This window comes from Dinoponera quadriceps, unplaced genomic scaffold (assembly GCF_001313825.1).
Source record: "Dinoponera quadriceps isolate SergipeBrazil2010 unplaced genomic scaffold, ASM131382v1 scaffold1658, whole genome shotgun sequence".
NCBI classification, from domain to species: domain Eukaryota; kingdom Metazoa; phylum Arthropoda; class Insecta; order Hymenoptera; family Formicidae; genus Dinoponera; species Dinoponera quadriceps.
This window is the reverse complement of record NW_014555920.1, coordinates 154,519-180,840: the sequence shown is the minus strand read 5'-3', so window position 1 is coordinate 180,840 and position 26,322 is coordinate 154,519. Positions and strand designations below refer to the sequence as shown.

At 43.4% G+C, this 26,322-nt stretch overlaps 1 protein-coding gene across 1 annotated transcript in view; it reads right to left on the bottom strand.

The window, feature by feature from the left end:
• The window catches only part of LOC106745796, a 137,335-nt gene that overhangs the window by 37,443 nt on the left and 73,570 nt on the right, over nt 1-26,322 (bottom strand). Inside the window, exon 2 of the mRNA XM_014621727.1 lies at nt 6,994-7,444. Within this exon, the coding sequence (XP_014477213.1) occupies nt 6,994-7,444 (451 nt within the window). The remainder of the gene's footprint in view (nt 1-6,993; nt 7,445-26,322) is intronic.

The following is a 26,322-nucleotide window of genomic DNA, read 5'->3' as shown; positions in this document are numbered from 1 at the left end:
TGTGTAGAGAGAGAGCGTAAAACGAACTTTTAAAAATATTATTTCTTACAACGTGCATTATACATTATATCATATGCATTTTGCGTACTAACTTCCTCTCTCTTTTTCTAGCTCTGGCTGCTTTGTTTTTCTCTTTGTTACGGGCATGAGAGATGAAAGCACCGAGAGAGAGAGAGAGAGAGAGAGAAAGAAGCAAGTTTGCAGGGTCATGCGGCGGCATTTCGTAATAAGCTGCCGCCGGAAAGCGTCAAATTCTGCAGGAAAAATGCATTACGGTAATTTACATAATCCGCGGTTCAACGTTTCAGCGCCCGTTATTTCGCGTTACACGGTCGATGGGTACGGGCGCAAACGATCGTTTCGTGTAGCTCCGCTAATTCTTGCGTATGTAACGAACCGCGCGCGAAACGCGACGCACGCGTAAATTTCCGAGCGCGTGAGAGAATTACGCTTGTTTAACCCTTTGCACTCCAGCCTAGTAATGCATAGAGGCTATTAGTTCCAAGTACATACCTATGATGTAGAAGAAAAATAGAGTCGTTTCAATAAAACAAAATTTTTATTTCTTAGCTATTTTATAACAAAACATATTCTAACTTATATTATAAAAGAAAAACATAAATTTTAGGACTTAAAATTTCTTAAAGTGCCGAGGCAGCAAAACAACCATGTCGCCGCTACGGCGACAGCAGAGTGCAAAGGGTTAAACCAGCGAACGCCGTTGTCCTGCTCGTACTATTGGCGCGAAATTGAGCGCGTCAAGATGAAATAAAAAGAAAATATATTCACTTCATATAAAGTCGAGATATATATATATATATATTATACGCACGCGAAGACATACGCACGCAATACGAGGGAGAAATTTCGTCGTGACGGCACGTTCGCGCGTTATATGATATACGTGACACTCGAACAAGGTGAAATCGAGTGCACCGGAATCGGAATATCGTCGCGTATGATGTTCATAAGATATCCCGTCGCTTCCGCGCGCAGGAATTGTCGATGGAGTAAACGGACATGTATATTTTTCCGATATGCATATCATAGAGGCAGATCTGTTACTCCATTAGGAACAACGGCGGATTGAAATTTATAGCGATATCAAGCTGCAACAGCTTCTAACGAGCTGGACATCGACTCGTTATTTCTTATTAGCTTAGAAAAATTAGCCATTCATTATCTTAACTTACTCCAACTTGTTAAAATTTTCTTCTTCTTATTAAAAATTCAACTTAATTTCAGAGATAATTAGCAATTTTGATATTTTTCTTTTGTGCACATAAACAAATATCATCGTTAAGAAAAGTGTTTATTCAGTTTACTTTCCTTCTTTTAACAGTATTGCCTCCAATAAAGAATATTTTCTCGATAATAGTCTTGAAATATATTCGTCACAAATTTTAGAAAAGCTCATTTACTCAAAATGTGGAATTTATTCTTTTTTCAAGAATATTATAAAACTTTATCGAAGAAAGACTAGATTCGGTTAATTTAAATAAAGAACCCGATTTTAATTTAACATTTGAAGTACTATAAACTCACTATGATTCAGAATATATTTGGAGTAAATCTGATGCTTATGATGAACTTGCAATATATTTGCGGATATATAAATTTATGAAATACTTGACAACAAGTAACACACTTACTAGCGCGCAAAGTGTATTTTTCTATGTGTGCACTCTGCGCACAGAGCCGGAACAATTTTGACGAAATTCATGTCTTTCTTTTATTTTTTACCGTTTACACATATATTTACTCCACTTTGCTTAAAGATGATTGCAATACGAGTCGAGTATGATACGATAGGCATAATGTCGCGACACGTGGCGGCGTTTTATTTACACGACAATCGCGCTCGCGTGTCTCGCAGAATACTCCGCGCGACGACACGCACTGTACCAGGAACAGTATAGGAAACTTTACTAATAATTCGTACGTGACATCATCCGCGCCGTAGTCCGCTTTCACGCCCGGTGGATAGGCGAATGCCTGCGCAAACCTTCGCGGTATGCATAAGCGCACAGGCGCGCAAAACATCTGACCTTTCGCCGGTCTCCACTTACTTCGACCTCTCGTCTTGTGATTCCCGGTAGAGCGCTTAAAAATTCTATCTACTACCCGGTCGTGGTACAACGATAAAAATAATACTCTCGTAAAATATAACATCCGATAACTGCGGACGCGACGAAGAAACGCAACGTAAATTATTGTGATATTAAAATTCATAAGAATATACTATGTATTGTTATAAACTTGCAGTATCTTGCCTGACCTTTGACCGTTTCCCGACTTAATTTGATATCTCCCGTCGCGATTTCTTTAGAAGATGTAAATTTCGTCCACTTTCCCATTGTAATATACCCAGACATTCTTGCGAGAAGTAACACGCGCGCACAGTAATTATTTCGCTAGGATTAAATAAGTAAATGGCACATCTTATCAAAATTTTATATCAGTGATGGGGAGGTTGGAATGAATAGTTCATTCATACACCTTCGTACATAATTTATCGTATTTTCTCAGATATAAATAAAATATAATATCGACAAACCGCCGACTTGACTCGCGCGAGATTACCGTTTCTTTACCTCCACGAGTGAAAAGAGAAAGAGATGCCTTCTTGTGATAACGAAGATGTGACCGAAAGAAAAGACGTTCGGTATTCTCAGACTAGAGTAAACGAACGGCAAACGGGGTGGCGATTCGGGCGCGCATTACCGGCGTTGTTGCCGCCGCGTTAGACAACAGCACTTATGCAAATGAGATCAGGAAGCGCGCGCGGGGATGCCTTTTAATATCTCTCCAGGCTGCTCTTTTAGTCCGTATGCCCTTATCCCCCTCCGACCTACCTACTTATACACCGTCCACGTGTAAACGAGGGTTTAATGGAAGCCGCCCCAGTTCAGCGACTGGTTGTGACCTTAGAGGTACTTTAAATTATCTCGCGGCAACTTGTTACCACCAGAGGCGCCGCGACATTGTCGGTTGCAGCCACCGCAAAAGACGAGTGAGAGAGAGAGAGAGACGCCGGTGCAGACGGGTGTCCTGTTTGTACAACATTGCTGCAAGATCTAGGGACAGCTTCCGGGTAAAGTTTCTCCGCCATTTTACTTTGAACGCGAGCACGCCGACATGTTTAATTCAGCCGTTATCGGAGACGGACTGCGAGCAAGAGTGAGACGCGAGATTGGGTATTTTAGAGACGTGGGGAATCACAATCTCGAAGATCATGAATTTCGTGCGCTTTTGTCCTCGGCATGTTTGTGAAAAATATTAACTCAGACACATGACACCTGGGGATAATATGATATATACTTGGAACATCGACAAAACGGTAAAACGATACGCGAAAGATTGGTGGAGGAGCACCAAAAGTGATATAGGTGTGATAAATCGACCCAACCATGTTTCTCGGCTGCCAAGTACTGAACCCTGTCGGACAATATATGAACTTCGCCTACTGTGTACAGTGGTTGGAGCTGAAAGGGCAGTTTTCGTCTGCAAGCGCGTCAAATTGTGTTATTAGCGTCGTTTGATTTTTCGTTGTTCCGAAGTTCTGCTGAGCTTTCTTCTTGTGAATGTTAAAATAACAAACCAGCGGCAAGTAATTTATCCGATAATATTATTTCATTTGATGAGATATGGTTTTGAACTTTTTAAAACTTTACTTTAGATCTTGTGCTAATCTCTGTCACTGAACTACGCGAGAAAAGTTTGGATCGGAAAAGGTTGTTCTGTAAATGTCGGTTTTTAGAAGTCAATCTACAAACATCTTAAAAAATACTTTTTCACGAGGAAACTTGTAACAATTCTTATAAAACTGTTATATATTTTAGTGGGAGATAGTATTGTTGGTTTGTATTCGCGCACGTAAATTTTAACTTTACACAAGACTTTAGAGCCATAAAAGGAAATGGTATGTCGGCTTTAGTGCTTTCTCTCTAATCAGGTGTACACAGATACACTGCGAATACCGGATTAAGTATCGCGCGACGGCGACTTCACGAAAGATAGCCGAGAGGGCTTGGCAGAACTCGTTAAACTTGAATTAACAAGACTTCTGCCCAGGACGGATCCGTTAATAGTTCTCGATGGGGGTACGCGCGGTCAGCTAGTTACGGTAAGATCGCGGTAAGTCAGTCTTGGCTTACGCTAATCCGATATTATTACGATAAACATGCGAGAGANGGGGGGGGGGGAGAAGAAAGAGATGCAAATAATTATTAATTTAGTAATACGACGAGACGCCTGCGCGCGGGCCGGTTCATTTTCTGCCAATTTATCACCGTCATTTATCACCGTTATCATACCGTCGGACGTAATTCCCCTTCGGATTAACGATCTCGACCATTCGCCAGCCACGACGACTTGCCGGTTAGTCGAACGTGAGTAAAGGGATATCCCATGTTTACACAGCAACCTTGTTATTGGCTAATCGTCTTAAACGGCTTAGCGGACCACAACGCGTTCGACTACATCGATGAAGGATTCCGGAGCCGATGCAAGGAGGGATNCCCTTTGACGTTTTTCCCCCCCTTTTCCCCCCCCCCCCCCCCCCCTCTCTCTCTGACTCGTTAAAATATTCCCAGTGACGGGAGCTCATCATTTTATATTTAATTAGCACGCGCTTCCGGTTTGGGGCTTCGTCGCTTTGTGTGTGTGTGTAATCTCAGTCGGGGCGCTAAATATAGAAGCGCTCTCGCGGTTTACACGAGGATATCGACTGTTAATCCGCGATGGGATGATCGAGGAAACGATCACGCGAGAAAGCGTCGTACATCGTTCGGCCAATCGCGATCAATCTTAATCGATTTCGCGCGGAATCCGACTCTATATCTCATAATTCTTCATTCCTTCTGTCTGTTTCACTTTATCAAAGAGCTCATTCCGCTAATTGGCGCGTGCGGTTTCCCTAACGACTCCACTGGGCGTTGGAAAATCATTACGTGAATTAATATCGCCGCGAAGTACGAGTCAAAAATGGACAGCAGTGATATTCGTGAATATTAACAGCGTTAATTCAAAAAGCAGAGTATAGCCTTTTATTACGACCCTCAACGATATTCCCCGAGGTAATTACACGGGTTTCATTTCGACCCACAAAGGAAATTTGCCCTTTACGACCCCTTCGACGATAGATCATGATGAGAGAAAAGGCCCGAAGGTTAAGAAATGTTCTCGTTGAAAATGAAAGCAAAGTATGTTTTAACTTTATTTCATAATGAAATAAAAATCTGATAAAGAAATGAGAAAGAATATTGTAACGTAATGTAAAGAATAATGTTTTTAATTTTTTTTACTTTTAAAAATCTGCCTATACTTGACCGATGTTAGGAAAAAAATAACGGGTATTCACTAAGAGAAAAATATTTGCTGCTTATAAATTAAATTCAGTAATTATAATCATCATCGTGAAAGAATTATAATTAGCTGCCGAGCCGAAATTTTGACCTTGTATTAAACCTTTAATTCTACAACATAGTAGCAGCTAAGAGAGCAAAATAGGTTCAATTTCGATTCTAATAATATAATGTAATTCCTACTTTTTGATCCTGATGATACCTAATGATACTTTAAATTTCTATTTACGCTGTTTTAGCGTCAAAGTAGATTGTTGAAAGTAGTAGTATTAAAATTCAATCTGTAAAATTAAAGGTTCGAGAGAGAAGTTAAAAATTGCCGGTATCATCAAAGTAGGTTTTTACTTATCTATTGGCCATCTAAGTAGGCATAAATTATCTTTAAGAGCGTCAAAGTAACATCAAAATTCGACTCGGCAGGAGAATAATTTTTTTTGTAACTAAATGTTGTGTCAGTGATAATAATCTTGTTGTAATGCATATTGTTACTACTATTTTTGTGGTTAAAACCTTAAAAAGATTGTAGTCGAGGCCGAAAATAATTATAATTTCTCTCGGTGTACTGAAGTTACAGCGTCGGGAGACTCTTGGAGGGGAAAACGGGACCGGAGGGTATCGCGAACGCCTGTGAGCAAATTTACTCCCGGGAGACCTCTTCACGGAAAGATACGCGTGGTAAACTCAATCTTTTTTTTGTGACGGACAAAGGCTACGGGCAAAAAAGCTAAAGGTGAAGGGATTTAATTTCTTATCATCGCGTGGGAATCGTGAGTAAAGACCAGTTCACACCAACAGCTGCCGAGAATGACTGAGAATTCCGCGAACCGGGAATTACCCTCCCTGTTCGTCGCGTATTATTATACACGAGCATTGTGCAAATACACATTTATGGTAATAATTCGAAAGGAAGGAGTGAAAACGGCCGATGGTAATTTCAATTCGTCCTTTTCTCGTAATGCGAGCGAGCGAGTGAGAGCACGGGGGATACGATGCGGATAGATCGGCGTCGAGAGCGAACTATCGACGTTGTGGTGCCTTCGGACGAGGGATCGATCGTGAATTGACCTTTCCCTGCGCGCGTTGCAACACGGCTCTCTCCGTTTCGCTCGCTTTTCGTGCCGTTGAAAAATTAACCGGCCGTGAGGCTACGCTACAACGAGGCTCTAATCTCGCGCTATGAGAAGCGCAATCGAAACGCCGTCTTAATCCCGTCGACTTCGCGTCCACCGCGTGTAACTTCGCTCCGGTTTTCATTGGATCGCGATCCAATTTTGTATTTATGAATCGGCGCCTCGACCCACAATTTCGTGGAACTCCCGTCGCGGTGAGTACTTCCGCGTTACCAGAAGAGATTATCCAACGATTATCCAACGCTTGATTAAGCGTTAACGCGAAGAGGATCGAGCTTAAAATCACGCACGGATATCGCGCGCTTCGGAGTTAACCGAGGAAAAAAAAGAAAACATATCGAATAACAGCGCGCGAACATGGGGTGAAGCGGTGCTTGCGAGCGCAACAGGTTAATACCATAGAAATGCAATTCTCTTCATTCAATTAAAGGTGGAAACACGGTTCGACGGGTATGAAGAGGTGAAAAATGCAAGATCGCGCGTTAAAGGCGACCAACCTCTCCCTCTGCGCGCTGGAGCAGGGCACCAGTATCTTCCCCATGCTGTTGAGCTTGCCCTTGGGTTCGCAGAGATTCCCGGAGGACTGGGTGCGCCGGCCGGTGAGGCCCTTTCCGTTGTGCCTGCTCAAATTCGAGCCCATCGTCGACTCCTCGCTCGCGGCTTGCTGCGCGACTTGCTCGTCCTCGCGCCGGTTCACGGCATTCCCGGGCGTGTTCTCCTTATTCGGCCAGTCGAAGTATCTGTCGACGTCCTTGGCATTGACTCTGCAGGATATCGGTGGCGGGGGTGGCGCCGGTCGGTTCCTCTTGCCGCCGGAAACGATCTGCGACCGACAGCCGCGGCGACGATTGCTCGATTGCGGCGATTCGGTGCTGCTCACCGACAGCCGCTGCACCTTCCAGCCCTCTTGGCCGCCGCTGCTCGACGGCACCGTCACCACTTCCTCGCCTGTAACCGTGAAACCTTATTAAATATCAGTTCTTTCAATACGGCGAGCGTCTCTTACTCTCGTAAACTAAAAATATCTACAAAATAAAAAATACTTCGCACTATTTGCTGGGTATTAATAACATATTTACTTAAATCTAAATTTTTTTCATTTAGATAAATCATTGCTTTCATGGAAAGCTACGGATTTTAGAGAACGGATAAAAATATTATTTATTAACGAAAAATATGATTTGTTACATTGTAACTTGAAGAAAATATGAACGAAGAATAGCATAAAATTACACATAAGTATATCTAAACTACATTTCATATCATATTATTTACTGTCATCGACAGATTGAAGTCAAACTACAACAGATTATTTGTTATCGTCAGAACCCTCTAATAAATCGGGCACTGATTCGTTATTTGTTATTAATTTGAAAAAAAAAATTAGCAAATCGTCATCTTATCTACATCATTGATTTACTCTCCTTTCCCCGTTTTAATTTTAATGTAAATAAATGTGTTATTAATACATCACCAAATAAGTATTTTTTTTAATTTTTGAGATCATTTTTCTCACAACGTATACCTTTTATTTCTTTCTTCTAGAATTCACTCGCTGACTCATTCGTGCGTTCGCAATTTCGTAGCAAACGTCGCGAAATTGCGTCCGGCTTTTTGACTGCGAGTTTCGTTTTATTTTCAGCTCTCGTGTGCGTTACCTGCGTGCGTAGGTATATTTGACTTTTGAGTGGCCGCCGCTCTGTAAAGACACCAGCGGGATGTTATTAAAGAGCCGACGGCCTTACGGGGGCTCGCGTGACTACCGATATTTGGCCGGTCAGCCCATAATGCAGTATTAATTCATTGTTGTCCAGATGTTCCGCGGATAAATGTGCATTCGCGGCGCGGTACACGTTGCGAGCGTGTTTATGCGAAATTGCATTACCGTAGTGGTATCATCTGCGCGGATTAACATTACGAGGCAGACCGAGTAAATATTTATACCGGTCGGGACAATCGGACGAAACGAAATTGGTAATATCGGGGGCCCCTCAATTATCCTCGGGCTCGTCCGCGGGCTTTACCGGCGGTCACGAAACTTTATACGGTGCTCTTTAATAGTACGTCGGCGGCGAAGATAATATCGCGCGTCCCAACACGGTTGCGGGGTGTGTCGTGTGCCGGATCACGCTTGACCCGACGCTGAGCTGACCGGTGTTGTGAGACTTTTCGTTCTGCACTTTACCCTCGTGATTCCTGTGATAAACTAGAGTTGGAAAGAGCGGGGATATAAAATGCGAGACAAGAAACACAGAAGCTTTCGCGTGTCCTTATGAAATGGTAACGGAAACCTGTCCGAGAACGTCTCATAGCAACATCCGACTCTCTGTGCTCTAATAGTCGGGCTACATTTGCTATTTCTTTTCTGTTAGTTCTTGGCTGTTTTTGCGAGGAGACGAAAACCGAGTAAAGAAATATTAAAGCAGCGTCTCTCGCGTAATACGATGAATAATTTCGAGCTGCGTAATGCTGCAATCAATGTGTCAAGTGGAACATCAATTCTCGCGTTTGTGAGGTTCGTTCGAGCGGTGGTTGTAGCGGTGATAGTATCCCCCATGATCTCGCGTATCTACAGTGCACTTGCGATTTATGTGGTTTTGTGATAAACCGAAAGTGCGTTGTGTGTCAAGTAGTGCTCGATTTGGACAGTTAGTACTTTGCACGGTATCACGGAATAACTGATGTGCATACTGCAAAGCGCGCTCTGCTCTGGTACGCTGGTTAAAATATTCCAGAAATTTTTCCAGTGTTACGTGGTTGTACTTCCCTTGGTTTCTTCGCAGTTAAAATATTGACATAACGGCTTGTAAATTAAACGAGAGATCGAGAATGAAGGGTGGTTTTTCGCAAATAGAACTTTTAAAAGCGGAAAAGGAGAAAATGTAATTTTTTCTACAACTTTAATTAGTTTTCATCTTGAGAGGATTTTAATTTGGCAGTCAATTATGAAGATATTTAACGTTGGAAATTGGCAAATTACGAAAAGTCTCTCTCTCTCTCTCTCTTTCTCTCTCTCTCTTTTTCTATTCTTATTCCTATTACTGGATTTTATCTTATCTTGGTATAAATAATTAGCAATCTGAATTGAGCAATCTATTAATATCATGCTATTTTTCCACGGAAGTATGAATTTGTATAACGCATCTAATCTTTAAGGATGTATCACCCATAACTCAAAATAACATTAATAAGAAAAATAAAGAATAATAATATTTTCATATTTGTGTATATATGTGTGTGTAATATTGTGTATATATGTGTCTACCTCAATTTCGTTTCAATTTAACATTTATTACTCAGATAGCAAAATAAATGTGCAGGAATGTAATTTTGCTTGATAAATGCTAAATTTAAAAGTACAGTCTCCTTGATGCGCTACAACAAAAATACAACATTAATAGATAATATTTCCTTAATCATTAATCTATAATACTTCGAAATCTTAGTGATATTTTATATATTTTCATTAGCAAAACCATCTGTAAATATTAAAATGTGTCCACTGTATGTTCGAGGGGTTTTTATACATATCTTAGGGCGATTCAGTGTATTTATCTATCCATCCTTCTCTAAGAAAGAAACAACTTCAAATTAGTCCGAGGTTTCTCCGGTAATGATTGATTCGAGAGGAATTAGGTACATTTGTGGCGATACGTGAATTATTATACATCAATCCGAATTGAAGGATTTTTTCAATAATTGCAAAAAATGCGAGTCACGCTTGCAACGGACACGTTGATGTTACGTTTACGGAGCCCGATTCATAACAGCGTACCGAGGTCCGAGTCACTAATAACCATGCATGAGGCGCGTTGCATAACTGTATTATTAATGCGGCCGGCATACATGCACGTGCATCGCGCGCATTCAGTTCCAGCGAGCGCAGCTGGATCGAAACGCCACGTTCATATCGCGGTCGCTTGTTGTGTCTATGAGCGGAAAGTTTTAATTCGACGCGCAAGAGTCGACGTCGGTGGTCATCAACGCTGTGAAAGAATGGGAGCACCGGTACTCGATTGGACGACTCGTAAATTACGTATGATTCGTTCTCGCGAAAGCAAAACGCTTTTCAGCCGACAAGTCGCGCGTCGTATTCTCGCGAGGAATTTCACGGAAAAATTACTTCAATTTTGAGAGGGAACGCATGGGTCACTGAAAGCATTATAATTAAGAATATCGAGTCACGAGAGTTTCGTTTCTTCTATTGAGAGAGAGAGAGAGAGAGAGAGAGAGAGAGAGATCATATATTTTAAATATTTAATTATCCCCCCCCCCCTCTTCCACCGGTATTCGTGCGACGAAACTTTCGTTTTAATTCAAGATATAGTTAGAATGCCGCGTTCGTCGCTCCCACAAGAGGACGGTTGTAATGATTCAAGGAAAGAGTCGGTCATTAACACACGAGGAGGAAATGCCTGGGAGTCATACTTCGCATGCTTGTACTTGATTTCTTGCGGGAAAGTATTACGCTAGCAATTCCGTGGTTATCGGAACGATCAACCGTTAACGGTAAGCGACTAGTTCGCGGATCTGCAACATCCGGTGAACATATTGGTTAAAATGAACGGCCGGATTACAGCTGTAGCATTTAAAAGAAAAAAAAACAACACTTGTCAACAACTGTCGAAAGAATTATTAAAATAATATCTAAATAAATGATGGTCCATAAAGATGTCTTTTAAGAAGATATATTGATTATGGTTTCGTAGGAAGGTAAAATATGTACACTAAAAGAGGAAAAAGTGCTACATTCAAGTAATATTTATTTAATCCAAGTAAAACAGTTGCTCCTCCGCGATATTCCTCAGCGAATATTTAATTGAATGTAGCATATCTCTCTCTCTCTCTCTCTCTCTCTCTCTATCTCCTCTCCCTCTCTTTCTTTCAGTGTAAGATTATTTCAAAACAAACACCGAGAATGTTTAAAATTATTCCGCCTACATTTCATCTAAAATATATTTTTAAGCTGCATTTTACTCTGAGAGAGTTACCGGGCTCGCGGAAATATTATCTCTATCTTCAAGTGACGTAATCTGGCCCCATCTCTCGACCGTCTCCGTGAAATCCGCGACCTTTATCTTACTGTCTTGTTCGCGCACCGGGCGTATTTTCCTTGCATTATTCGCGACGGTCCCGTTCCGCGTGTGTATACGAGCCATTTCGTCGTTAACGTCGTTGCCGTCGCTGTTCGGTTAACCGAACGAAACCGTCGCTTTGCGCGGTGCAATCGAGGGAAAAGTCGAAAATCAACTGCGACGAAGATATACCGGTGCGCTTCCCGAGAAAATTCCCCCTAACCTTCGCACGGTCTTAAGAAGGATCACGAATTTCTGTCTCGTTGAGCGCCGCTATCGGCGCTTATTTCGCGAGGCGATGAGAGAGTTTCGAAGCGAAAGGCATGACGAAAGGCACGAGCTTCGATCATTTAGCTTAATACGCGGTCCTCGGCGGTTGCACGCCGTTTATCTCGCATGCGAGTCTACCATGCACGCGAAATCACCGTTGCGCCGCCGGTAATTGCGTCTCACCGGTGCGTGACGCGTTTATAACGCGTGCGTTTATAATAGCGTCCAGGAGAGAAAAAGACACACCCGTCGGGGTAGAGGGGGGGGGGGGGGGGGGGGGTGGCGAAAAAAATTTCGTTCCGACGTAAAACGCGGCGCAGCACGAGCACAACGCGTGGATCGAGGCGGAAAACCCTCTAACAATTTGGTCCCTGGAAAAAGATTACATATTGTACAAAAAAGAGAGAGAGAGAGAGAGAAATATCGGTGGCAGTGCTTGTTCGGCTGTTATTTCGTTCAGGACGGTGGCTTTTAACAAAGGGATGCTTTTAACGAGAACGACTACGTCTAACTCGCCTATCCGTTGCGGGCGATATCGCGAAACGATTCCTGCCTATCGAGCCACTGTGTTGTACCAGCTGCGAAACGATACTGTTATTGGTCATTATATCGTAACACGGGCGCACGTAGTGACGTTAAATCACTGCCAACGAGTATGACGAGAGAGAGAAGAAATGTACGATTAGTTTCTGATTTCGAAGAAATCCGGATTTCCTGGGGAAATTTATAAGCGCAACCTCCCTCCCATGCGTTCCCGACTTATTAGAGCGTGTTGTTTTGGGGAATCTCCTCTATTTTACACACAGTTCGAACAGACGAAAAATACCACGATCGATAAACTTCGAGAAGCTATCGTACATGAGTACGTAATCTCTTTTTATTTCTCAGCCGCTGCCGCGGCATACAGTCGTCGGAATCGAAGAGGGATAATTGCGAACGTTTCCCGCCGAGAAAGCGGACGCTTTCGTTTACGTCAGAACGGTAACATCACGCCGTTGACTTGCAATCGGCCGGCTACGCGGCAAAGCAAACGAGAACGGCACGGTTCGTTTTAATCGATAGGTCGGCACTAAAATCAGCACGCAACTAGCTGGTCGGTTTTATGAGAGCTCGTCGTCGAAGCGCTCCGGCAATTATTCCGATCTCTTCCGCTCACGCGGCTTCCGGCCGAGAATAAATCCGGGCTGCCGGGGGGGTTGATGAGCACAGGAAATTGATAGAAACCGTGCGAATCGACGTCGGCGAGATTATTGACGACGTCGCAAAGGAGCCCGGTCGCTGATCCGAAATTTATTGCATCTTCCCGCGGAATGCGCCGATGCACGCTCATCTTGCGCGTGCGTTCGAATTCGCACGCGTCCAACGGCGATCGTGAAACTGACACTACAGCTTGCGCTGAGAAGCAAAATAATCGGAACGACTATAATCTCACTGTGTTTTATAGTCAATTTTGGCCTCAATTATACAGTTTACAGTTTCTTTAAAGTCCAACGAGGAAATTGCTTAACGTCGAGAATTGGCGAGTGGACGTCTTTGGAAAATCATGTTTCGAGACGCAGCAGAAATAGACGTTATTAAATTTCTCCGGGAATCTCGTCTTTCGGTTAACTTTACGTGGAATTTAATAGAATTCATTTGTCACTTCGCGTTGCGGCAAAAATTTCGATTCGAGACTTTAATTAACAGGGCAGTTAATGTCGAAAGTTGGTGAGTCACTACAGATGACTTTTATTGAATTTTTATCGCGGAAAAATCGGCGTTTCGCCTCCACTCGAGAATCTCCGGCAGCCTAGCCAGGAAAATGCGCCAGTTACGGGACTGTCTTTCTAAGCGTCCCTCTTGCGTCCCTATGCCATTAACATCCGTCATCCGTGTTTGTGGTTTGTGAGTTTCTAATAGAACACGCAACTGTTTTTAAGTTGATTGCGAGACATACGTCTCTCTCACAAGGTCAGGGATAATTCCTGCTTGGAATATTATTGCGGTTTTGCGACGTTTAAACGTGACTGCGGTTTTGCTTGTAAAATTTTCAGTGTTATCGGTGTCGGAGGAAAGGGGAAACGAGAGAGAGAGGAAGTACCATGTGTACATATAGAGCGCGACATAACGCGACTCCGGCTTTATAATTACTTTCATAATTAATTCCGAGAGCGTTACGCATTAACGGAACTGAAAGGCTCGATTCACCGTAGGATAATTACCTGGATTGCCATATCGGCCGACACCGCCGGCGAAAAACAATTTGCCTACGCGAGATGCTGTTCGAGACGGCGAGAGATCGCAAGCGCAAATAGCCGGAATAGTCGCACGGGATCGTGCACTAATTCGCATTATGCCGAGCACGTGCTTGCCGATTGCGAACAGCAGCAGTAGCGGCGACAGCAACGGGGCTATTTGCGGACCGAAACGGAAAATCCATTTATATGCCAATTAATTCGCGTCTGCCGCGGATTTATTACCGTAGGGTCAAGGCACAGTCGCTGAGATATTCTGGGTAATTAAACATCGTTCGCGGGTCTTGGAAAATGCCAGTATTTGCATGAAACGCACAAGCGTCATGACTGTCAGGTCAGCGGGTCAATGATGCTCGATGATGAAATTGCCGCGAAGAAGTTCTCCCATGGAGGATCTTTGCGAAGGAAGAAGAAATACAGACATTCCTGACATAGTTACAAGTAAATGTAGCGGCACAATATAGAGAAAAGAAATGAAGAGGATGTGAAAATTGAAAACTGTGCAACAGCTCTTAAAGCGGCCCTTCACGTGAACCGAATGACGAAAAGCTAAGAGAGAGACACGTGTAATGTATATAACTCGACCGTCTTTTTACGGGATTAGTTATCTTTTCCGAGATGTTTTCTACGTAACGCCAGAAAGAATTTGGCGCGCCGAGAGATTTGTTTTTGCTCGTTCGCCCGAGCCTGCGAAGCCATAGCTGTTAACTTAATAAAGACTTCAGACGAGCAGAGCGATGGCCTGTATTCGAAGCGCGCTACGTTTGAAGAAACAGATAAGCGGGGAATATTCCAAGGATGGAATACACTGGGAGAAAACGGGTTAAATTAGCATTCGTAATAGCCTCTACCGGGCGTTTATCTGCCTTGCGAGTTTACTACGTGCGTAGTCGCGGAGCGAGAAAATCACGGCACTCGAGTTTCGTAAGTGCGAGGGATTTAATTTCCAAGTTCCGAGCTAAGACTTAAATGTATTTACTGAATTTACGTCTGTGTCGTAGAGAGAGATGGAGAATCATGCTACATAAATATTCATAATTCGACGTGGGAAGTTTTGGACTGACACGTTTGACTTCGAACTTTCTAATGGCTTTAAATCGCGGAAAAATACAGAAGGAAAGAGAGAAAGGAGGAGGGTTAGATTGATGTCTCCTTTTAATTTCGGTACGTACGAAAAAATCCGCGAAATTAGATGCATCTTTCCGTTTGCAGCAGCCTTATGTCGTTGGCATTTCGCAGCAATACCGACTCAATAACACCGCACAAATCGACGTTGTTCTAGTTAATTAAGTACTGTTTAGGAGCCTCGGGGACTACGAAGCGATACGTAATTACGTCGGAGAGAGAGAGAGAGAGAGAGAGGAATTATGCAAATGTCGAACGATTTGACGACACAGTGATAGCATGGATAACGTTCGAAGCAATTCCGAAGTTTAATCAGCACCGAGCGTCGTCGCCTCGAAAAGTTCGCTTTAACGCGATAAAATCGGCATACGAATCTTAATTATCGAGCTCCCGCCGCGTAAAGATCAGAGCCGATGAGCTTCATCAACTTCGTCGAACGAACTTAAGGAGATATATTGTGTGAATCAAATATGCGTCCCGATGTTGCGTAATGAACGTAAGACGAGCGCAACGACGACGAGGAAACGCGAATATAGAAAAAGGTTCTCGTACCTGTGATGCGGTGCGCTCGAGGAATCGCAGGAAGAGAGATGCGACACAATGTTTGAAACAAAAGCACCAATGTAGACTTGAGATAGCCGAGGTTGAGGTACGAACTCGTCGATCAGGTATGAGAACGTGCGAGCTCCGAAATGCTGATAACGCAAGAATGTGCGTTAGTGACACGATTGATAAGACGATATGTCATTACATTACGTCAGCGTTGTGCCCGCGTTAGTAGCGAGAGATAATAGACGGCAAATTACACTTGTCTCGATCCATGTACGGTTCTTCAACTGTTTTCGTCAAACGGGATTAGTTAACGTGAATGAGCAGCGCGATCATTTGTTAACGTAACTCTATGAGTCTATTTACGACAATCAAATTAAATTATGTAACTTTTAGATCTTATTTTCTCAGTACTTTTAATATGCACATTTCATTCGTATTCTAATGCGTTAAGAGTAGAAGAGACTAAAAAATTTATTTATAAAATATAAGGTTTATTTCACAGAAATAAACGTTTATTTAAATATATGGCAAAACAAAACTTTATTCCTAGCAAATAAACCAATTAATGAGAAATTCAGGTCTATATTTTATATTTCACAAAAATATATATTTCGTCATCACAGTTCCATTTTCTTTCCAACCAATAAATATTGAAAAAAATGTCACAAGAAATACTTTACAAAATTTCAGTTTCTTTTTCTCAGTGCATTGACAGTGTGTATATATTGTCCATGTATGATATAACCAGCGCAATTATGTAACTTTTCAATAGCACCATTTAATACCACAAGAAATAAATAATTAAAGTATTAAGTTCAAGTATCAACGAATGAATGCGCAGAAAGCGACAGCATGAGTTTATATTTATGATTGGTAACTTAGTAATTACAAATATAATCAAATGTAACATTCGTACAATCACGCACGTTTTCACAGAGATCATTGTTTCCTTCATTATTTTATTTACTGTTTTTATTATTACGCTTTTCTTGACTGTAATTTCTTAACCGGGCCATTAAAATTCCAAATATCATATATTTTGTCCTCAGTGTGGACGAAATCGCTCGTAATTACTATTTCCCGTTACTTCGGCGCAATTTTTTTCGCGCAAGACTCGCCGCGTCTCGACGTAATTTGTTAGTTTCGCGGTCGGTCGACGGGTGGGTGTACGTACTCGCTCGTGCTGGACGACGTGTGCCGCGGCCGATGCAGTTTTAGAAATTCGGCCCGGCCGAATAACGATGTTTAAAAGTTCCTCGAGGTCAGAAGTTTGGCAGTGCGAGGTGCCGTGCTTTATCTCGGCGACAAGAATGACGGAGTTATCGGGAGCTCGTATATATTCGTTCGCGTTTTCTCTGCTTTTACTATGGAATCGAAAAGGACCGAGGAGCCGGCGCATCGATTTGTTTGTCACGCGACACGCGATTTATCGCATCTCCACGGTCGGCGAGGCAAAAACGCGCCTCGATAGAATCGGGATAATCACCCGACTGATCTTGGGAAATTCGTTTTTACGTTTCACGATAACGCGTTTCCGCGAACGTGTAAAAGAACTAGCTCGGAAAATATCAATCTATTTATTCGTCGGATATGCGATGCCGGAGAGAAAACAGCTAACGAGCACGAGTCGAACGTTATTATCTTCGGTGTTTATGAATATCCTTTGGGAAGAATTTGCGTTCGATGCCCGACAGCCCGACTCTGTCGTTATTACCGCAAGAACATCTGCGCCGTTGCTCTAATTAACAATCTCGCCGGCCCTATTATTGAATCCTTAATACCGCTGTCAAAACAATACCGCGCGCGGCATAATTGAGGCTGAAATCGTATCTGGTCTGATTCAAATTTGTGGGAGCTCGCATCGCTACCGAAGTTCCGCTTGTAAATTCGGTTCACCGACCAAGGACTTCGTAACGTCCTTAGTTGTCATGAAAATCGTACGTAATGTACCTAATATCTGAGCGCAATTGTGCATGCAATCTCATTATACTGCCGAGAAACTAATAGCATTTCAGTGGCTCTCAAGTAATCCGCCGCGAACTAATTTAACGAAGTTAACGCCGTCCAAGCCCTTTCGCAGGTTTCATGAATACCGGCAACTTTGGTGATCGAGCGAGCTATGCCTAACAGCATTTATTCGTGATCCAGCCGATGTGATCGCTGCCGTGAGGAATGTTTGAACAACGGTACCAATTTCAATAATTTTTCGAAGAGTTCTTCGTGTCATGCAATATATATTCACAAGTAGAAGAAAAGCACCAAAACCGACATATCATTCGGTTTTTGAGCTCTAAAGCCCTCCGTTGTGCAATACTTTTCCAAAATATGTAATAGTTTTATAAAGATTATTACATATTTTCGGTAAAGTTAGACCAGTTCCTAGATCAACCTATTCTTAATTTTTCTTTTACGTGATTCAGTAACAGAACATAATAAAGATCGGCAGAAAATCCAAAGTGATTTAAAAAGTTCCGAACTCACATTATAAAATGGCATTGTCAAATAAATTACTTTATGCTGGTTTGTTACTTTAATTTTACAAGATAAGCTTGAGGGAAGCTTCGGCATAGCGAAAAATCGAAACGATGCTAAGTTCCAACTACTGTACACGGGAGACGGAATTCGCGGGCGTGTTCCGTCCGACAGAGTCAGTACTTTATAGCCTGGAAACATGATTACATCAGTTTACCATATTTACATCAGTTTTGTTGTTTTTTCCTGTATGTCCGGGTGTTCCCGCAGCAATTCGGGTGATTTCATTCCGCAAGAAAATTCCCGACATTAACTAGTCCGATCCTATTCGCAGCACGCCGCTACTGATCACTGTATGTATGAACTATCGTGATTAATTCGATAACCGTGAAAAAGAATCGCAAATCAAACGAGAGCGCGTCGATCCGAAAGGACGGTCAATCGTCGCAAAGTTTGAAGCAGCGTGCGGTGCAACGGCCGTGTCGATTAAATGGCCGTTTCTCGCTAAATTTCCGCTAAATTCGCTCGTGTTCACTGAGCTTCGCTATTTATTCGCGTGTGTGATCCCGGCTAGTGCAATTCGCGTTCACACGAGCGCGTCGCGACGATCCTATTGAGGGAGCAACGGAGATTCGTGTTCGTAGAATCGGCGAGACTCGTATTATCATAGCTTTCAATTTTTCTACAGTCGTAAGAATATATAATTAAGATAATTATACGTAGTTTTGTGTCGAACGGAAGTTTCAGTCACGAAAATTTAATTGTCGATGTTTACGGTGTTGCAATAAATGTATGTCATCGTTTGCATCTCCCCCCCCCCTCTCCCTCTCTCTCGCTTTTTTCCCCGTCATCGATCGTTCACCGCAATTCCTGGTGAAGATGCTTCCGCGAGTAGACAAGTACTTTCTACTCCGTGCGCTGCGCTACGTGCAAGTGCCGCGAAAAATGCATGTAATATGCTTAATTATAGCTCGGGATTCCGCATGCAAGAGTTATTATGCAGCCAGTCAGCTACTAATGCACGAGTAGCGGCGCTGGATTCTAAGCTGCACATTAATGCACTGTCAGCGCTCGCATGTGTTTCTATGTGCTGCGCGTGATATATACGACTGACTTTCAGACACTGCACGCAGCAAGAAGACTCCCTCTTCCTCCACTTCCGTGGGCACCAAATGGTCATCCGCGTAAAATACACGGAAGCGGCCGAAGAAGAAAACCGGAAGGAGGTCGGGCGACTTCATTAACCCTTCGACCGTGCTGTGGATCGGACAGAACCGGTGAATTTTGTCTGAAGAGCTATCGCGAAGAGAAGTGCGTGATTTGTAAGTTCTCCCACTTCCGAAAAATCGTTAAAGAGTCGATCCGTCCGTTAGACGTGATGCGGATTTGATTGATGTCGATTAGTGCGTGTTTGGGAGCCATCCGAATTTCACGCAGAATCAGTTAGAAACCTATAGAGTGCGCAGTTGGTGTATTATAACTTGATATCACAAGTGAAGTGATTTTTCTGCCGGAAATTTATGCGTCAATGTAAGCATTGTGATTACGCGTGTTTTATTGTTTTTTTTTAAATAATAAATAATAGTATTATATTATTAGGGTCAGATGTGGCAAGCGTGTCCTGCGAAGCATGATCCTAAATAATTTGTTATTTTTATCAACAATACGTGTCATTATTTTGTAAGTAGAGAATAAAATATCTTTGATACTTTTACAGCAAAAATGCTTTTTTCCTATAAAAACACCTATTTTTTTTTGATACTTCAAAATATTCTCTTTTCAATAGCCAAAAAAAAATATGACTTCTGAATGCGCACTCAGATCCTTTTTCGGTGAAAACTACCCTTCAACTTCATGGTAGCCCTATGGTAGCAGATAAAAATAATAAAAAGTAAAGAAAGGAAAGTTACGGATTCTTAAATGAAACACTATTATTCGCGACACCACTGTCTAAATTCGAATCTTTTCTAGTAACGTAAAATTGGATTTCCTATGAATAATCGAGCATTAAAGAATAGAAAAGTTACACTTTATTCTAGAATATTGTCAACATCTTTCCTTCTCGGGGTTTTCAGGCATGAAATTTCGAAAATCAGGGTCAACGTGTCCCTGTTCGCGATGCGAGCTACTTTTCAGAAGTGTGCGGTCGAAGGGTTAATCGTCCAGCGTATATATTTTCGTGAGGAGGCAGGATCGCGCGGCGTATCGATCGGATCGATCGGTCGGCCGGCGTCGTGAAATAGCAAATCATTTGAGCGCGATTTGGTAAGCCGCCGGTTGTTCAGCCGGCCCCAATACGGCGCAAAACGCGCGCACCGACCGATTATGCGGCCTCGCTAATGACACGTCGCTCATGCGATAATGCCGCCCCCGTAGGCTGACGTAGTACCGTTAATACGTCAACTGTCGACTTCTCTCTCGGCCGGGTTCAATTATCTACATCTTTAGGAGGGCGCATTGCACCCGGTCCGAGTAGAGAGTGTCTCCTAGCGTTATCCTAGCGGGCTTTGCTCTGGCGGAATGCGGGCGATAAGCAATGTACGTACACATACGCCCGTATACACAGCCCGAGCGGAGAGCGCGATTCCACGTATATCACGTGCTCCGGTAACGCGATATAAGAGGGGAGAGAGAGAGAACACAGTGAGCTTATTATGAGCATGCACGAACCTCAAGCGAGCGCTCAGCGATGCGCTTGCCTCGTCCTGTACTTCCCGATTTCTCGATCTCCGTTCGCGAATTTTTCGACATACTTCCACGCGATAACCGCGGCTCAATCGCGGCAAGCGTCGAAAGAATTGGTACTCGAGATCGCGACGGTGATGTTCCCCTTTTATTTAGTGAACATAATTGAATAACGAGCAATGAGTGATTGCGACAAAGTCATTATATTTTACGATGGCCGTTAAATCAACACGCGGAGTCCTCCTGATGATTTTACGATGACTATTAATTTTATCGTCGACCGATGTTGTCGCGTCACTCAGCCGCTCGTTCGGTCGTCGCGCAATCGCCCCTATTTACCCCCTATCGGCGTATTTTTCGCGGCAACGTCGACAACGTTTCTCCCTTCGCGCGAACTTCCGATTGAATCGCAGATTAAATCGGGACGCGCGCTTATTTATTTTATAACGCCGTCTGTCAATATCGCCTGTTCGATTTTTCATAGTCAATCAAGCCGAAATAATTCGTGCTCCTCTGGCGGCGATAGTAATGCCGCATTGTAATGTTGTTCGCGTTGCTCTCGAGTTACGAAGATCTCCGGCTACGTGGATGTAAGTGAACGTACAATGATGGGAAAAATAGTTGATGTGACTATAATCTCACTATAATTCATAGTAGGTTTTGGCCTCAAATGTACGTTTACAGTTGACTCAACTATGTGAAATATAACAAAGCGAAATCGGATTTACAGTCATAACGACTGTGACATTCATTCGTGAAACATTTTACGATCGTCATAAACTGAAATGATGAAGTACAATTTAATAGTGCGAGAAATAAATAATTGAAGTGTTATAAATTAAATTATAATCAGCGAATGAGTGTGCAGAAAGCGGTAGGACGAGCTTGTATGTGTAACTGATAATTTACCAGTTACAGATGTGATCAAATGTGGAACATTTGTAAAGTCACACACGTTTTTATAGAAATGATTATTATAGAAAGTTGTTTCTTTCATTACTTCATTTATTATATATCATTATCATGTATGGTAAAAAAAAAAACACGTTTTAATAATATTATATATAGTATTGTTTTATATATTATTATTTATACCGATTACTTATTACAATTGTGTGGACTATATATGAAATATATAATATATTCGATTTCTGTTGCCATTTCTTATTCGCTACTTTATTACAATTAACAGCTCCAAACATCGTATATTTTTTCTCGGTGTAACGAATACGATTGTCTTTACCGAGAAAATGCAAGTAACTTTCGCGGTAGAAGCGCGCAAAGACGCGATCGTCCCCGATTCGATTCCCCGTTGACTACGATTCCGCTCCCCCACCATCGGCCGGCTGCGTCGTTGCGTATTGTCGGTCACTCGGAGGAGCAGCAGCTTGTTCCGCGTTTAAGTGCCTTCGGTTTTTCCTTAACGAGTTCCGATCAAAGTAAACGAGCGGGATAATCGTATAAAGTCGGAGGAGACCGCGCGCCTGCGAGGAGCGAGAAGGAAGAAGACATCGCGCGAGTTAACTGTGTAATGAACCTGCTACGAAGGAGAGCGAATTCCCTCCTTCGACGAGAGCGCTCGCAAGAAATCCTAGCCGGAAAAGGGATCGAGAACGGCGTAACGAGCCGTAGACGAAGTGCGCGCCGCGATTAATTAGTCCTGCTTCTTTCGCAAGGACCGTTCGCTTTTGCGTGGTGAGAAGAGAAAGAATAAAATAGAAAAGAGAGAGAGAGATGGGGGGGAAGTACGAGGGCAGGCGGAAAAGGGAGTGGATGGACGGAAAGGTGAAGGGCTACATGGTCGGGATGATGTATAGTTGTGGCAGCTCTTAAGCATCAGAACGGTAATTTCATAGTCGGTTACGCCGCGAAGGATTTATATTCGCGACGGACACCTCGCCGGGACGTGCGGAGCCTCCTCCCCCTCGCTCGCGCGTGCAATTTGCGCCGCGCGATTTCGACGTGCGATCTCGCTGATTACGCACCCGGAATTTGCATCATAACGCGCGATTACGTTGATGTCGCTGATCGCGCGTAAGCGTAGCAGGGGGAGGACGAGTTTCCTCCTTCTCTCTCTCCACGGTGCTCCGTCGTACGCGGAATTTCCGCGAGTCCGAGTGAAATCACGATTCGACGCGTCCCTCCGAAGCGCCCGTCTTCGCACGCATCAGATCGCGCTAAGTTTCGCCGCGGCGGAGCGTCCGCCATTAAAACTTCGCCCGAGGGGTTATTAGCGACTCTGTCGTGATATCGCCTCGTCCTGAATGCGATCGGGCAGTATCTCCTTCTCGAGCATAGAATCGAGCCTGTATAAAAGCGGGAGAACGCGACCTGCCGGCCGGAAAGGATGAAGTTTTGCGGTGATGTATCGCATGGCACGAATCGATCCTCCCACAGGGGAGAGGGAGGCAGGGAGCAAGTATTCCATATTACTCAACATCCGAAGCTTGTTGCTCAGATATTGCTTACTCGCTCACATGGGCTCGCGTATATACGGGCTCTGCGGACGGCCATATTACGGTAACTTTTTCGAGATAGACGCGCCGCTATGTCGCGTTATCGTTATCGTTCAGCTTTAACGCGAATAAAACAGTATCGTCTAATAAATTATGTGCCAGTTGGTTCGTCGCTTCAATTACTTGAATTTTCGCAAGAAACACAATTTTCACGAAGCTCGACGAAAGAAAACAGCACAACTAACGCACTTGCTAACAGAAACAACCGGTTTCAACTACTGCACACAGCGGACGAAATTCATTAATATTGTGCCCGACAGAGTTCAGTACTTTACAGCCGAAAAGAAACATGGGTATGTCGGTTTACCGTATCCACGTTAGTTTTGGCGCAATTCGATCGTGAAGATTTCGTCAATCGAAATGATCTCACCGCATTATTTATTATGATTGATTATTATATGCTATGCGTAAAGTTAAGTTCTCTCACTTAAGAACTCGCGCTTGATCGTTATGTTACTAGAGAGAGAAGTGGGAACGCTTTGATGAACATGTTCGAGGAAGTGATGATGAAAGTCGGCGAGTGTGCATCTACCGGCGCGAAATGCATGGCCGATTACGCGGAATTCTTTCTCTGCTGCTGAACGCGTTGATATCTACTTGCGTATTCGGCAGATTGAATTACCCCGTCGGCGCTTCGTGACTTTTAACTGCCGTTCGCGCGTTTCGTTGCCGGCGAACGCCACTTCGTTACAGTTAATAAAAAGCGCCGAGCGAATGAATCGGGACGAGCCTTTTTGTATTCAACGCTGGCTGAAGAATCGGTTTCCCACGACGTCGCGGAAACACCAAGCTTTTCTTCCACGTGAACACGATTTTATATATATACACGCCTCGGCGATCGTGATAATTATTTTTCATCTCGTTGGTTGGAGACAGAGGCAACGAATGAAATCAAGAAGAAAATAATTTATCTCGCCGAGCACTTTGAATTCAGGCTCGCTGGTGATCGCGAATAATTTCCACCCATTTTCTATCCTTCGATTTCTGTATCGCTTTTCACTCGTATCGCGCAGTAACACGAGAGAGTTACGCGGGATTTGCATTTTGCAAAGCTACGACGGCGAGATTGCCTAACGAAGGACACGACAAGGAAAATGGCGAAACTAAAGCAGCGGCAGGTAAATCGCGCGCAGAGATTAAACAGGTTTCGCCGCTTACCGCCGATATTGGCATGTGATGTATTGAGTTTAGATAACGGTGTGTCACGCGAGCTATTTCGATATCGATCTACCGGGATACAGCGGCTTTGCCCATGTCGGACGTAATTTTTACGAGACAATGTGTCTCACGGACCCATCCTGATCCATCAATATTAGCGTTAACGTAGACTTTCGTGACGTATACACATTTTAGTGAAATATATTTTCGTGCCGCTGGATATTGCACGCGTGGCTCAGCACGATCGAATATATATGCACATAAAGAAATATTGAAATATTTACATATCACTGTCTATCATGTGTGCAACTCTGTTAGCTCAACGTTTGTAATATTGTGTGTATACTTGTCTTAATTCCGCGCGAAATTAACATTTGTTACTTGGACAATTAAACAAAGTTATTGAAGAGTATTTTTCTTTCAATAAATAATAAACTTACGAAGGGGTCCCTTCATATCGTCGTTAAAAACTCAGCACTGCGAATCAATTCTCGCAACTGACGCTCTCAGCGACAATTCATTCTACGCGAAGAAGAACCGATCTAATAACATTACAGCAAGCTTTATCGAACGGAGACCGAGTTAACAATATATCGAGGTCTCGTTGCACAGAATTATTCATTCGTGCGCGCCGCGCAACATTTACACATCCTATCAATCTTCGTTGAAACCCAAAGAGAATTCTGATTGACGTTCGTTGTGACGCAATTCCATTGCATAACAGGTAGACTGAGTAGCATCATAGTTGGCAGGTGCAATATCCGATACCACACAGGTTTCTCAAGTGATAAATCTAGAATTGGATTAACGCGGAGGCGGCAGACGCGCGCAGTGTCTGAGTTATCGCGGATACCGTAAGAGTAAGAGCGGCAGATCGGCACGAGAAGATGGCTAATTAACCCGCGCGCGTTGCACCCATGGCTGATGTGCCGGCGAATTATCTAGATTGTTGCCGTGAAAGCGCCGTGGATTCGTCTAGGACGGCTAATAAACGCGTTACATCGCGAATGATGCACGTGAAACGCAACTAAACAGGTTCCCACGTGTCGCGGAAATTGTTAGCGCGCAACGCACCTCTCATTACCGTCATTTATTGTTTTCCATCTGATTAGCGAACGACACGCGGAAAAGTGGGACGACGCAATGGCGGCTAGCGGATAATAGAGTCATCAAGTCGCAACTGCTCTTCATCGCAATTTGTTGCTCGTTCCGAACAAGCATGGCACGATCAGTTATGATTGTTAGTTCGTCCTGATTGTCGCACGGTTGGCGCGTCATTATCTGATAAATTACGCTCCCCGAATTCCTCGGAGTGAGATCTCCGCTCGAAAAATGAAATGACAGCCAAGCAACTCGAACTTCGAGTGACTTTTCACTCTCATGGAGTGAATTCTTGTGACATGGAGCGCATATTTTCATTCTGTGTCGTGAAATTTCACGCGGAAAATAGAGTGACTACCGAATCACTCGTTGGAGTTGGAGTGAATTCTTACTCGTTTGGAATGGAGTCTTACTTCGAGAAATTTCCGAGAAATTAATTCCAAGAAACACGAAGAAAGCTACCGACCTAAGTGCCGAAGACTCGTGGACATTCGATCAATCCAATGCCATTGTCTCGAGAGACAATTGCATATTTTCAACTCGCGTGCCTCCGTTTGAGACACACCGACAATCGCGATCCCGGCCTCTCATCGGCCCGACATAATCCAGCCGACTCGGATGAAATTTTACTCCGCGTC